General features: G+C 32.7%; 1 protein-coding gene across 1 annotated transcript; it reads left to right on the forward strand.

Annotated features, from left to right (window-relative positions):
* The first annotated feature begins 156 nt into the window (after window positions 1–156).
* LOC107420130 (copper-transporting ATPase PAA2, chloroplastic) lies at window positions 157–8,823 on the forward strand. Its single transcript, XM_016029018.4, has 17 exons — window positions 157–979; window positions 1,124–1,201; window positions 1,508–1,605; window positions 1,712–1,765; window positions 1,990–2,076; window positions 2,431–2,598; window positions 3,238–3,348; window positions 3,657–3,725; window positions 4,097–4,206; window positions 4,497–4,602; window positions 5,209–5,275; window positions 5,878–5,957; window positions 6,125–6,576; window positions 7,066–7,240; window positions 7,583–7,714; window positions 7,870–8,020; window positions 8,230–8,823. The coding sequence occupies exons 1-17, from the start codon at window positions 313–315 to the stop codon at window positions 8,367–8,369; spliced, it is 2,745 nt and encodes a 914-aa protein (XP_015884504.1). The 5' UTR covers window positions 157–312; the 3' UTR covers window positions 8,370–8,823.
* The last annotated feature ends 7,561 nt before the right edge of the window (window positions 8,824–16,384 follow it).

Genomic DNA, 16,384 nt, shown 5'->3' on the forward strand with positions numbered 1-16,384 from the left:
TCAGTTCCAGACTACGTCGTTTCGGCTTTTGAATTTTGGTTGGTGCAGCGTGGCATTTGCTCATGATATTTTGACCACTCATTTAGTTGACCCGCATGTGAGTCAGCTTGAGTAGCAGCCAAAACACGATAATTATGGATATTGGTAATCTTACGTGTCGTATTCGATTTCCACCATTGTCGTTGCAAATATTTCAACGAGCGAGTTTGCATCCTTTACCGGTCATTTCAGATTCTCAGAATCTCATCGTCCACCTCAATTCTCTCTCTCTTCTATCTTCACGCAATTTCTGTTTCTCTGAATTCTTGCTCTATGATAACTGGCTTGTTAAGTTCGTCTCCTTTGCCCCAGCCAAAGCTCTGCTTCGGTTACAGTAACAGTTCCAATGTTGACCGCATTGGATTCAAGCCACCTTACCTACCGCAAAGGAGTCATAAGGTTTTCCTCCTTAAACGACGGCGTTACTTTTTCCGGCCGAATTCAATCCCTAACTTCACCGTTTCAAGTTCCCTTGAAACGCGGACGCCGTCGGAAATCGCAGCGGCTCAACAGGACTCGCGCGCCGAGACATCGGTTTTGCTAGATGTCTCCGGGATGATGTGCGGTGGTTGCGTTTCGCGAGTCAAATCGGTGCTGTCCTCCGATGAGCGAGTCGACTCCGTGGCGGTCAACATGTTGACCGAGACGGCGGCGATTAAGCTGAAACCGGAGGTTTTTAAGGAGACCGATTTCGCGGCTGCGAATGTGGCTGATAACCTAGCTCAGCGGTTGACAGAGTGTGGATTCTCGGCGAAGAGGAGGGCTTCGGGGATGGGAGTTGCAGATAATGTGAGGAAGTGGAAGGAGATGTTGAAGAAGAAGGAGGAACTGCTCGTAGGGAGCCGGAATCGGGTGGCTTTTGCTTGGACTTTGGTGGCCTTGTGCTGTGGATCGCACGCTTCGCACATTTTGCATTCTCTTGGAATTCATGTTGCTCATGGTAATGCTCTATATGTTTTGCTTCCAAAGTTTCTTTGCTATATATGATTACCTTTTTTTTCTTTTTTTTTTGGAATTTTCCATATATTTTTAATGTGGTAGATGATTGCTTTAATTTTTCCTTGATTAATCTTCATTGATTTAGGATCGTTTTGGGAGGTACTTCATAATTCGTATCTGAAGGGTGGTTTGGCTTTGGGCGCCCTGTTGGGACCTGGACGAGGTTGGTCGAACTCCTATTCTTATGTTGTTTTTAGTTCAACGCATCCTTCTTAAATCTGTTCTCAGTTTAAGGGTTTCAAAGACTACCAACAATTGGATGAATTCATTCAAGCATGAATAGAAAGATTGTGTATGGTCATTTTATATTCTATTCGTTCTTTAAACGTGTGCTTATATTTTCGTAATTTTTTCAGACTTCCAAGTTACAGATGCTATGAGTTTTTCCAGCTTATAATTTGTTTCGCTGTAAATCTTAAAGTCGAATGTAATATGCCTGGTTAACTAAAGACTTAAAAGTTTGTTACAGAATTGCTTTTTGATGGCATGAGGGCATTAAGGAAAGGATCTCCGAATATGAATTCTCTTGTGGGATTTGGATCACTAGCTGCATTTTTCATTAGTGCGGTGAGCCCTTTTTGGAAGCTAACACTGCGTTCTTGTTTTCGTCCCTTAGATGGTTCCCTTTTGTATATCGTTTTATTATTTTAATCCAAGTTGCTTCTTTTTGCAGGTCTCACTTCTTAACCCTCAACTTCATTGGGATGCATCATTCTTTGATGAACCGGTGACTTGTCTACTTTCATCCTTTGCAGTTTTTCCTTAAAGAATTTATGTGCTTTTTATATGAAAGAATTAGAAGTTGTTGCACTTTTTAGTGCCTGGTTAGGATTTTTTACATCCTACTAATCTTGAAATTTCCCTTTTCATTACATACTAATTCTTGCAGATGGAATTTTGACACTAGGTGAAAATTTTCTCATGGAAATATCCTGCTTTTTTAGTATGCAGGTCATGCTTCTTGGTTTTGTGCTTCTAGGACGTTCTCTTGAAGAGAAAGCAAGGATCAGAGCGTCTAGCGATATGAATGAACTTTTAGTAAGTTAGAATGTTTTTTTTTTTTTTTTTCTTGTCTATATTTTGAAGTTTTGGATGAATAAATTATGAAAATGAGTTTCAGGACTTAATAATTTAATTAAATCTGCATTTTTTATTATACTAATAATGGCCATTAGGAACTTAACGTGCAGGTCTCGAATACTTTTTCTACTTGGTAGTTTTATAATTTAGTTGGATTATTTTTCGTTTTAGGTTTTTCTTCTCAATTTGATTAAAGACACTTTTTGTTTGATGTCATTATACACATATATGCATGGAGTACTTTCTGTTAGATATCCATATCTTATGGTGCATTGAGTAATCAATATTTGTTTGCTCTGGATATTTGTGCAGTCATTGATATCCACCCGATCGAGACTTGTGATTACTTCCTCAGAAAATGAATCCTCCTCGGCCAATAATGTACTCTGCTCTGATGCAATTTGTGTGGAGGTTCCAACTGATGATATTCGAGTTGGAGACTCAGTTTTGGTTTTGCCTGGGGAAATCATACCTGTAGATGTAAGCATTATTTTCCACGGTTCGAACTCCATCGAAAAGAGAAACTGTGTTTGAAAACCTTTCACATGCATCACAGGCTTTGTTTACATGATTGCTTATGCTTGTCCTAAGTGTAGACTTGATATTTCAACACATCACATTTTATCAAATATTTTAAAGGTTAAAACTATGTAACAATATATTTCGGAGGAAGTATGATAATATTTTAGTAAGTGCAATGATTAATCTTGAGTACATGATTGCCTATGCTTGTCCTAAGTGTAGACATGATATTTCAACACATCACATTTTATCAAATATTTTAAAGGTCTATGTAACAATATATTTCGGAGGAAGGATGATAATATTTTAGTAAGTGCAATGATTAATCTTGATCCCAGGTTTTTCATTACTTGGGGAAACTTTGACTTTTTTTTATCCATAGGCAAACAAAGAAGTTAATCTAATAACCACTGCAATTAACCCGTACAACTACAGAAGCATTTCGAGCAAAAATTCATTATTCTTGTTGGAGTTGTTCCAAATGCTAAAATCCTTGTAGACATGTTCATTTTTCTGTTTAATAAGGAACGACCACATTGGTTTACAAATTTTGTTAGTTAAAATATTGGAACTTAGCTAATATAACTGCTTGTACAGGGGAAAGTCACTGCAGGAAGAAGTGTCGTGGATGAATCTATGCTTACGGGAGAATCACTTCCTGTATTTAAGGAAGAAGGTTTTTCTGTCTCTGCTGGTACCATAAACTGGGTATGATGATATTAAAGCCTGGATAGTGCTACATAATTTTGTTTTGTTGTTTGATCATCAAATTTCTTTTATCTTTATTGAAGAGAAGCTTTTTTTACATTGAATTTGGCAACATTGATGATTTTTTCATGTCAGGCATTAGCATGACACATCCAGGATAGGATACAAATATAATTTTGCAATGCTTTTCATCTTGCTACAAACTAAGAAGTAGACATTGAGTTTCCTTTTCTTTTCTAGTTGCTACATTCATTTCATATTTTTTTGTTTTTTAAGTTTGAGTGTAAGCGATTGTTTATCTATTTCAGGATGGTCCTTTAAGGATTGAAGCCTCTTCGACTGGGACCAACTCAACAATATCTGAGATTGTCCGCATGGTTAGTTAACCACTTTAATTTATTAGAGATGGTATTGTTGTAAGATGTGAATATAATGTGAGGGTAGACATTTTTCCTGATTACTATTTGGTTTCCTTCTCCGGTTGCTGTGACCTCACATGTGCTTGAAACATTTGAATTGTTGAGGTTGTCAATTTATGTTAATTCTCTTGTGCGGATTATGATGGTAAATCTGAACTGAAATTATCTTATAAGTTCCCTCTCACATTTATTTGAACAATAGGAACTCAATAGATACATTCTAAAAAACTTGCTATGCTTTGATATTCATGTACATGAGAACTTTGTGCGGATGTAATCGATGCAAATAACTTATACTATGTGAAGATATTTTATATTGTAACTTTCAGGTTGAAGATGCTCAAGGCCATGAAGCACCTATACAAAGGCTTGCTGATTCAATAGCTGGGCCATTTGTATACAGTGTAATGACTCTTTCGGCTGCAACATTTGCTTTTTGGTATGTTTTCCTTCTAATTTCCTGCAAGTAAATGTGCAAAGGACAAACACAACCCTAACGGAAACTTTCTCTTTTTTGTCTCCATGTTCTGTTGTGGTCCGGAGTAGAATATTATTGTGCTATTGAGTACATTTTGGATTTGGGATCAGAAGCTTCAGTTATCATGATTTACTAGAGATTACATAAAACTGTAGCTTGTGAATTGTATTATTCAAAGTCATAATTGTATATCTTATGATTTCTGGCTATTTTTTTCATTCTACATGCTTACGCTTCATGTTCATGTTCAGGTACTATATTGGAACACATGTTTTTCCTGATGTTTTGTTCAATGATATCGCTGGGCCTGATGGTGATCCATTACTCTTGAGCTTGAAACTTTCTGTGGATATTTTGGTGAGTGATGGTGATCTTATGTGCCATTAGCTTTTTGATGTCTGCCGCTAACTTCATGGAAGCAGATCTAGCTTTAAAACAATGGGAATGTTTTTCTTCCTTTTCTTTTTCTATATTGCCCAGGTCTTTGTGTTTGGGTTAGCTTGATACAAATAGTTGGACCACTTCATAATGGTTTAAGCTTTATGATTGATGATAACTTGCCATGCCTTATTTTCTATAGTTGTCAGCTTCTCTTGCTAATTTGGAAGTCCTGGGATAGTAATATTGTCGTAGAATAACATAGTAAATGATGGTAGATAGGTATCAAATGGAAATTTGTACGCAATGCATCTTATAAGTTGTTGGTCATTCAAAACAGCTTCCAATTTGGCTTGATCTACATGTATCTCCCATGCTGAGAGTGATCTCTATATACTTCATCAAGAACTCTCATACACTCTCTCCCTTCTATCTTGTCAATATCTCAATCTCAATTTTAAACATTGTTACACCAGTTTATCTGATAGTATTCTGACAAATGTTCCTTTCTAGAAGTAGATTTACTTGAGAAAATAAAGAAAAATTATGTACTTTTTGTTACTTTTGTTCTTTCTCCTTTTTCAGGTTGTTTCCTGCCCCTGTGCCTTGGGTCTTGCCACACCCACTGCAATCCTTGTTGGAACCTCTCTCGGTACAATATCTAACATTTTATATATTCAACTAGATGTTGTGCAATATAAAATAAAAGTTTCTACTGACTTTTATATTACATATGCCGTTATTGTCTTTCATTATTGTGGAGTTTGAGTTGATTCAGTAGAGATTTCAGTATAGCAATTCCCGATACTGGTCTGAGTATCTATCTGGGCATATGCTAAATTTGGTTGCCTCTAAACTACAAACATACAAGTGAAAATATTATGGAGATCTGTAGCTTCCTTGTATCTTTAGTATTAGCTTTCGGCACTTGAAAATTCCTTTTAAGGAAATGAAAGTGAAGGAATTTTTTTCCCTTGTATGCTATGAATAGTTGCAAGAGAAGTATTTATATTCAAAATATTTGTCAATCTTTCTGTCAAAACTACTCCATATTTTCCCAGATGTCTCAAATCTTGAGTTTTCTATCTTTCCAGATGCACTGGAATTTGATTTATTAGTTGAAAAATTCTTTCTGTTATTGGTTGTGGGTACAGTATTTCTAAATGGCTTAAACTTTACTCTTGTTTTATGGCATTATATGGAAAAGTAATCATTGGAATCTTTATTAATCCATGCGTTCTGACAAATAAGCAGGAGCAAAACAAGGACTTCTTATCAGAGGTGGAGATGTATTGGAACGCTTGGCCAGTATAGATTATATCGCATTAGACAAGGTATATGTGAAATCTCTCTCTCTCTCTCTCTCTCTCTCTCTCACACACACACACACACACACACAGAGCTAGTTGTAAAATTTAAAAATTTGTTTAATAAAATGATTCCTTGCTCTGTTTATATGTAAACTTTTCCCTCAAATCTCACCTACTCTCTCAATTATCAGACAGGGACCCTCACTGAAGGAAAGCCTGCTGTTTTTGCTGTGACCTCTTTTGTTTATGAAGAATCAGAAATTCTTCAAGTTGCTGCAGCTGTAGAGAATACAGCTTCACATCCAATTGCCAAGGCTATCATAAATAAAGCAGAATCATTGAAGTTGAGTATCCCAGTCACAAGTGGGCAGTTATCGGAACCAGGTTTTGGAACTATGGCTGAAGTAGAAGGGCGTTTGGTTGCAGTTGGTTCCCTAGAATGGGTTCATGAACGATTCCAGACCAAAATGAATATGCCGGACCTTCTGAATCTGCAACGTGCTGTTCATCAATCATCTGAAGGAGTGAAATATTCAGATCACTCAAAAACAATTGTTTATGTTGGACGTGAAGGTGAAGGCATCATTGGTGCCATTGCAATATCTGATAGTTTGCGCCATGATGCTAGATTTACTGTTACTAGGTAATTTGCTCTTTTATGAAATGATATGATGCTAATAGCCTTTATTACCTTGTCTTGGAAGTGTAGATGGATGCAGGTTTCTAAGTAGCAGCATAACATCGAACAGCCTATTTATTCCTTTATTTTCTGCGAACTCTTTTTTTCTAATTTCCCCTGCTTCTGATTTTTGTGCACAGCATCTCTTGAATTTGTGTATTATTGTCATAGAGGAGTACCTATCCTAATACCTTTAAGCCTCCATTTCGTTTCTCTATAACATAGATTATATGTGATTTCTGATGCATTTGTATTGTTTTGCCTTAACATGGATAGTTATATTCCTCATAATATTTCTGTGAGATGTAGTTGACGGTAGAAAAACCTGTTGTTTTAACTTCATAAATTGGATACGTTAGCTGCTTTTGTTTTTTGTATTTGCTAATGGGTTTCTTGCACTCACATACATTATGTTTCTGCCCTGTGTGCTGACATAGCCGCTTTTTTTGGAAGGCTCCAGCAGAAGGGTATCAGAACTGTCCTCTTATCTGGAGACAGGGAAGAGGCAGTTGCAAGCATTGCTAAAGCAGTTGGAATAGGAAATGAATCAATGAAACCATCCTTGACTCCACAGCAGAAATCAGGAGCTATCTCTACTCTTAAAACAGCAGGACATCGAATTGCAATGGTACTCAATTCCAGCTTTAAACTTAATCCTGTAGAGTTACACTTTTAACATAGAAATCTACTGTAACCACAACCCTTACATGGTTTTAAGTCCTGCCTTTGTTGTAGAAGTTATTTATGTAATGCTTCTAACATAAAAATATATATTGCTAATATATATTTTTGTTGTGGTGGAATTCTGATTAACTTCTAACACATTACATAAATTAGTCATGGAAACATTTGAAACGAGATTAGGTGTAGCATTAATTATGCCCCAAGTTAATAAACTAAGAACTTGTAGAGATATTTATTTGATAAAGAGAATGTTCCAATTGACATGTTATTGTCTGATATTTTGAAGGTAGGTGATGGTATAAATGACGCACCATCTTTGGCTCTCGCCGATGTGGGGATTGCTCTACGAACTGAAGCACAAGAAAATGCTGCATCCAATGCGGCATCAATTATACTTCTCGGAAACAAACTCTCACAAGTATGTGTATGTCCATATTAGTTTTTACTAATAAATGCTTCTTTGATACTTCCTAGTCCAGTGAGTTTTTTCATTGGCATTTAAGACTCTATGATGAATAAAGCTGTTTAGCTTCTCCATTTTTAAATTCTGACTATGAAGTCTGTTCCTGGCAGGTTGTGGATGCTCTGGAACTAGCACAGGCAACAATGTCAAAAGTGTATCAAAATTTAGCATGGGCAATAGCATATAACGTTGTTGCTATTCCAATTGCTGCTGGAATACTGCTTCCCCACTATGATTTTGCAATGACACCGTCACTTTCAGGCGAGTTAATATTATTTTCCCATTTATTTTGAAGGTTTCCTTAAGTAGAATGGAAGGGAAAACCTATGTTAAATAATTATCCTGTATAGCATGCCATATTACCGATTAATTAATGGACCTAGTAAATGTCTACTTTCTAGTCTCTTTTTTTGGTAATTGTCTTAACTTTCTAGGCTCTGATTCTTGATTCAAATGCTTTGGTTTTGTAGGTGGGCTAATGGCTTTGAGCTCCATATTTGTTGTTTCCAATTCATTGCTTCTACAGCTATATCGACCTGAAACGAAGACAGAGATGGGTAAAGGGCAAGGCGTAGGCCTAGGGTCCCACAAAATGAATGGCCCGAAATAAAATAAAACTTTTTTATGTTAAAATGTATTAAATAAAAACTAATAAAAATATATATATATACATATATCACTAATTTTTTTTAAAAAAAAAAAATACCATACGAATTAGTGGTGCTTATTTCCTCAAGAAAGCAATTGTTCTTTTTTTTTTTTTTTTTTTTTTCCAGAAAGAAAGCAAATCAAGATAATGTAGGGATTTGTATTTTGCTAAATTGGTGGGATAATGGAAAAAGCGATGACACATAAGACAAAAAGTGGCTTGGATCTTGTCGATTTTCCATGTAAATTATATGGCCCCTTTTGTCTAGCTATGTATACAAGGAATTTTGTTAGTGCTAGCTGTTTCATGTGTGATACCAATAATTGTTTTCATTCAAGTAGTAACGTGTATTTTATTACCAAAGGAACAAAAAACAAATATCAAAAAATTGGTATTCGATATTTTTTTCAAGAAACCATTGGATTTTGTTCACATACAATCATAGTATCCTGTATTTCATCAAAAAAATCGTTAATATTCTGTGGATTGTTTAAGCTGAAATTATGATTTTCACGGATATGGTAATATTATGAATTTCGTTGTGTCCTTTGCATGCCCAAACAGCCAGAATTTCTCGTTTATAAATCCAAAATCCTTGCATATGGATCATGTTATGGACTTTTACACTCAACAAGAGGGGCCGTGACCCCCTCCTCATATAACTAATAGAAAACTGCCACGTCACCTATTGGCTGCACGATATTTGAACTTTGTTTTGGCGATAAAATACTGCCTACCTGACTCTCCAATGCTAGAGTTAAACCTTTTTGATGAATAATCGGGACCGAGTTTCTGCCATGGTTATTATGGTTGAGTCAGACAATAGCACACAGAGTACCACTGTTTTTGTCGAATGCCATACAAAAACAATGCACTGACCTCCTGTTTGGGGGTTTCTTTTTTACATTTTTTCTTTTTGTAATGTAAATGGACTTTTATGAAAATAACAAATCTCTTTGGAGAGGTCTCTGCTGTACCATGGAAGATATAAAAAATCATGCATCGGTCAGATATTTATTTCTCCTGAATGAATAGCCCCATCAGTTTGAAGCCAAAATATATTGTTTTTAATCTGAGCAACTTCAAATATATATTTTTCATTTGTTTTCATTGAGTGAGAAGTTTGAATTATTTACTCGGCTGAAACCAAAGCCAAAAATAAATAAATAAATTATAGAATATAGGGAAAGATTACGCTGAGCAATGCTACAACAATGGGTCACCTGTCCCGTTTACATTAACAAAACACATCGTTTTAATGAGCTTGTCGTTAGTCTTTGCATAAGCATTGAATAAGGAGTACAGAGTACAGCAATTTATTCACAAAAATAAATAAATAAGTGCATCAACTCGACATAAAAAAATAAAAAAAAAGAAAGAAAAAAGAGTACAGCAACTTTTTTCTTAAAAGATTCAATATGCTGCAACTTGGGAATGTAATCTATGATTATAAAGGGCTTATTTTTATATTTTGAAAGAGTGAGACAGTTATATATTCTTTCTTTAGAATCCGTTATCTGGGAAGGCGCATTTTTTATATATATATTTTTTTGTTATTAATCTTTTTTACTCTTGAATTGCATGATAAATTTTGAGAAGCAAAATAGGGAGATGGGTCCCATAAAACTTTAATATTCACATTGAATGGGCACGTGATCGAGAACAATTGTTGTTGAGAAGGCTTTCATGCTAAAACGCTTTGCATGTGATTTGTGGTCCCTTCTTTCCCCACAGCCATCGCACTGTTCCCTTTAATCATCACCCAAAACCCAAACCCAAACCCAAATTCCCCACCCTACCTTCCCTAGGACTATTTTACTTATTAAAAAAAAAAAAAAAAGAAGCTTCCCTAGGCCTAAGATAATAATACTAAAAAAAGAAAACAATAAAATCAATTTTTATTTTGCTGCTGTTAATATAAATGGACACCTTCCTGTGTGATTGAATTGCAATTTGCCAAAACTCAAAAACTACACCAGCTAAAGACAGCGTGGACATTTTGTTGCTTTACATACTAGGATACATGACTGCCTAAGTGCCTATCTCTCATGCCTCGCTTGCTATTTTAAAAAAACCTAATTTGTTGCTTTCTTTCTGTTAGCCAACCTTCTATGAATCAAACAGCCTCTGGGTTTACTTTTTCCAACCACAATTCACCCTATCTCTACTTCAAATTTATTGAACCTTATTTTATTTATTTATTTATTTTTCCCCTTCTTTTGCATATGTTTATTTTTAGAATGTTTTGCATGTGACTCATATGCCAAACATATGTGATATTTTAGTTTGCCAAACAAAATAAAAGAACACAATATTTTCACGAAGTGTCAAATTAATATTGCTAGGATTCAATGATACAGACATAGCAATAAAGCATTACAGTTGCATGATATTCTATGGAGTTAATATATTCATTAGAGACAAAAAATAAAATAAAAAACAAACAAAAGAAATCTTACAATATTAGCTCAGGTTAAAAGCTTAGCATCATACAGCGTTGCAACATGGACCTTCAAAACAATAACGGGCCATATCATAACTTAAATCACAATTTCTAAATCATCAAATATAATGGTTTGATTGATTTTCTTTTCCTTAGTGATTGAAAAAAAAATAATAATAATGCCATACCAAAACTCAGGATCACAATTTCTAAATCATCAAAGTGTGATGGTCTGATCGACTTTCTTTCCCTTGGTGGTTTAAAAAATAAATTAAAAAAACAAAGAAGCTTGGTTTTATCAAAGGTTAAAAGACGCGGAATATACATGCTTTTCAATCGTTGAGCAAGTACAAGTTGAATAAAATTCACCAAAAAAAGTACAAGCTGAATAAAAAGAAGTGAAGGTACAGCTCCAATTAGAATGTGCCACATGGCTGAGTCTACAGAGATATATTTCATTATCATTTGGTGGGAAGACTTTTTGGGTTTTACGATGGAAATCGAATAAAAAAAGATATGTTGGTGAGGGAGGAGCATTCTCTAATCCGGGAAACAGTACGCTGATTATCCCAAAACCTCAAACTTAGTAATCAGAATCGTCCTAAACTATAATTATTTTTTATTTCCCCTTTATAACCTTTTTTCTGCCAAAATTAAAAAATAATAATAATATTATTATTATTAAAGATATTAAATAGCCAACGACAGGGTTGAAAACGACATGGGACAGCGACGTTAACGACGTTAAAGAGACGCCATTATATGTGATCAGGCTTTTTGGGAGAAAATCTTGGGTGCATCGGTGGTACCAGCTCAGCTGCTACCACTCCAGGTGAATTAGTGCCACGTGTTTAAAAAATTGCAAGGTTAGCTTGTTATTCCAATTATTGTTTATTTTTATTTTTTAATTTTTGATATGTAAAACTTCTTACGATGGCTAGTTCTATGGTTTTTCGCCTTTCCATCCCTAACAGCCATAAACTACAGAGCATCTTTTCCGAGCCACATGAAGCTCTTCACATTTTTGGATTTCCATGGAATAAATTCTCTTTTTCTTTGTGAAATCGTTTCCAATCTAGATTTAGGTTAAACGCACTTTAATAAAGTTGGTGTTACAATAACTCTGTTTTTACATTCTTCCATACCCATATAATTTGAATCTGAAATCTTCAACGGTTATTTAACAATAAAAGCTAAAAAATTCATAAAAAACAGTAAAAGAAAAAAAAAACTATTTTGAATTCTGTGAGTCACTAAGCCATCTTTGAACATAAAAGATATCAATAAATAATAACAATCTCAAAGAAATACATGACAAAAGGGAAAAAATTCTTTGAGATTTATTGTTAGTAAGAAAATTCCAATAGAAAAAATTTGTTTGTTTCAAGTAGTGCTCTGAAAAAATTCTTTCCCCTTTAAGAAAGATTTTATTTGAAGCTCCAAAAAAGGAAGTGGGGAAAAAAAAGCATGGATTGATAACCAGGCACAAATGCCATGAGTTTGTTTGCTACTTGCTTATGTCACAGCTCAATGGTTGATCTGAGAACCCTTCAATCTCTGGCGTCAATTCCGATGAGTGTTCACCTAACGATGGTCCTCTCTCTCCACTTTTAACGCTTCAATATCACTTTTTTTAATAAAAAAACCGGAGATGATTTGGCTTATGATGTGGTTTTTTTTACACATGTAAGCAAATCATTTGGAGTGGTATAAGCTGAGCTGGTACCACCGATGCACCCAAATTTTCTCGCTTTTTGGACACCCGAGTGGGACCCATACGAAATCATCGGGGTGGGGGTCTTGTCAGAGCCATTGAGGGGACGCGACAATGGCCTTCCCGAGGTAAAATATTATTATTATTCAAATAAAGTAAGATACACAGAGAGAAAAAATGAGAGTTAATTCAGAGTACGAAGCGCTGTGGACCCTCACTCACCCTAGCTTTTCTCAGACTCAGATCCTCTCTCCCTCTCTTTTTTTCTCTTATCTTTTTACCATACGGTTTTTATCTCTCTCTCTCTCTCTCTTACATAAAGTTTACTCATCTCAGGTCCATAATTTTTTTTTTTTTTTCCTTTGCTGAATTTGTTTTCTTGTTTGACTTTTCTTTTCTTTAATTTTGTTATTTAAAAGTAATTAGTGGTAGGAATTTTGATCACTTGCCATTGACAATAAAAAGGAAGATTCATGATTTGCTGATAGATAATTAAAATTGGAGTGGTCCAGACACCCAGCAAATACATGTGCTTGGAGCAAATATAGAAATCTTGTTTTAGATTATAGGTTTTTTTTTTTTCTTTTAAATTATAAACTTGAATATAATTTAAAAGGGTTTGTCGAATTTATTCTCATGCCCTTTGCATGGTTCACTTGTTTGATCAACATTTTCTTCATTCAAAGAAATTGGCTGGACAAATAAAGTTAATCTAATAGTATGCCCATCGTACCATGCATCTCTGTGTATAAACTAAGGGTAGACATGAATTAGGTTGATTTAGTTTTAGATCAAAATACAATCCAATCCATATATATCGATTTTTCTAATTTACAATCTAAATCAAACTATTAAAACATTAAATTTAAACAAAAACAAACCATCTATGATCGGTTTGATTTTGATTAGTTGATCGGTTTGAAATTTACTAATTTATAAATATATAATACAAATAAAAAATTTTTTAAATATAAAATATAAATAATAAATTATAATTATCCAAATATAAAATACAATTAAAATAATATAACATAGTCTACAATGGAAAATAAAGAAGAAAATGTAGCAAATGATACACATCATGCATTTATTAAATAGCAAATATTAATGTCATTATCTCATTCCTATAAAATCAAATTAAAATTGTTAGAACAAATAATGTAAAATAATATATTCGTCAAAATTTATTCACTCAAGAATCAATGCATAATTTTTTTTGTTTTTTTTTAATCTTAAAACGTTGATAAATCATAACTCAATCAACTTTGAGAGGCTCACTAATTTTAGTTGATTGTGTAAGTTCTACAAAGATCAAAACAATAAAATTAGTAATAAATTATATTTAAACATTTATATATATATACGTAACAATTGGATACAATATATGTAGATATATATATGATGGGGATGTAAAAAATATATATATATCATGGTGATAGTGATGGACTGATGGTGGGTGACAACAAAGGTAAATATTTAGTTTAGGATTACAACTTATAATTTGATTTGAAATTTTGGATATGAGGATGTAAAATATATATATATATATATATTAAAAATCAATATATAAAAAGAGAAAAAAATTAAAAATTAATATATAAAAATGAAAAAAAAAATACTAAAATTAATATATAAAAATTAAAAAATAAAAATATATATTTTTTTAGTTATATAATATATTATTTGGATTGGATTGGATTTATATTTCCAATCCATACAATTTATAATATTTTGAATCCAATCCAATCCAATTAATATAAAAATCCAATTAAAACCATTAAAAATTAATTGGATTTGATGGATTTGATTGAATTTTATCCATCCCTTGTACAAACCGTTCATAAAATATTTTTTTGAGTTTTTACTCAGCCATCTGGTCTATATGATCGCATAGTAGTTATTTTGCCCGCAATGCTTTACTTATCAGCAAAAGAGGACTATAAATCTTCGATCAATGCGCGCACTCTCACACACACACACACACATATGACAAGCTTTTTTTCTATTCCTGATTATACAATGATCTTTAAAGTTTGTAGAGTATATATAATGGGATCGAGACCATGCATGCACTTTAATGTATTGTTTTTATATTGCTATACATACGTTTTTTTTTTTTTTTTTTTTTTTGGTAAATTGAACTGCTAGTATATACATTGTCATGTTTAGAATGCCACTTGCATTAGCCACGTGCTTTTGTTGAACTTCTAATGTATATATTTTTTTTAATGGTTTAGTTACTGTTTTATTATATGATCAAGTTGACATGCATGTTCATGTCAAAAGACGGTATGCTTAATTAATTATTACATAGACATAAAATAAGCCATTTCGATTTCGTACTCTTTATTTATTTATTTTTTATATTTTGAAAAGTTAAGTAAACATGTAATTCGTGTCAATTAATTATATGTTTGTTTTCACTCACCATTAAGTCGTTGACAAAGCCTTGCATTATTGAATTTCAAAATGTAGATGATGTTTAAAGCAAGCCAAAAGACAACCAAAAAAACAAAAAAAGAGAAAAAGGTAAAAGCATAGAATGCAAACAAAGCAACCACCACCATGTCTATTAATTGGGGGGAAAAAAAAAAGGTTATTAAAATCTGATATATATATATATATATATTTTATTTTGTTATAAAAATGTAAATTGTTGGGTGTTAAGGAGAAAAATAAAAAAGGTCGTCGTGACCTAGTCGGCTAAACTACCAGTTACAACGTACTTGGCTTAGCTCCTCCTTTGCTAGGAATCTAGACTGGTCCGGTTCTAGTACACAACGTCGACGTTGACGTTGAAATCCCGATGGCAATCGCAATCCCCGAATCAAAGATAATCCAACTTTGGCATGTTTTGCAGCATAAATCCTTCTGTATTTCTTGATAATAATAATAATAATCATAAATAAATCCTTTCATTTTTAAATACTTGCTTCTAATTAATTCATTCGGAGATAATTATAAAAAAAAAAAAGAAGAAAGAAACTCCTATCGAGATGCTCGATACATCTGATGCTTATAATTAAAATTTTTAAAAATTACTTTGAATTTGCTTACTTACTTCGTAAATGTATGTAAAAATTATTCAATAAAAATAACGAAAAATTTGAAATAGAATTACATGTTCTTAGGAAACCCCACCATCATTGAATTTTGAAATCCTCAAAATTATGATTTTCATTTTGGACGAAAAAATCTGGGCTCCTTGGATGATATATTCAAAAATAATTTTTAAAAATCAATAGAAAAAATAAAAATGATAAATTTAATTTTGTATTTTTTTAAATTTAATATATTTCTAATAAGGTTGTGAATTGTAAAAATAAACTTATCATGTAAAAAATATGAATAATATTTAAAAAATATTACTCTTTAATATTAATATTTAAAATGAATTTCAAAGTAATATAACTAAAACATTCTCATGCTTGGTATATTCTAAAAATTTCTACAAAGTACAATTTAATAGAAAAATATTTTTTTAAAAATATATAATTAATTAATAGTTATAAATAATTTATATATTAATAAATACTTTTATTTTTGAATGTACATTTATGTCTCATCAATTTAAAGAATATTAATTTATATACTAAATAGAGACCGATTCGTATCCATAATTAAAATTACTTTTAAAAATCTATGTGATAATATATAAGTTATATGAAAATGAAAATGATAAATTTATATCCCATAAATATAATTATGATATATATATATCTATACAAATAAAAAAAAATATTTTTAAAAATTATAATCATTACTTTATTTGTATCTAATATATGTTAAATGAATTAGTCTTCCATCATCATGACGTAT

This window comes from Ziziphus jujuba, chromosome 5 (genome assembly GCF_031755915.1).
Source record: "Ziziphus jujuba cultivar Dongzao chromosome 5, ASM3175591v1".
NCBI classification, from domain to species: Eukaryota; Viridiplantae; Streptophyta; class Magnoliopsida; order Rosales; family Rhamnaceae; genus Ziziphus; species Ziziphus jujuba.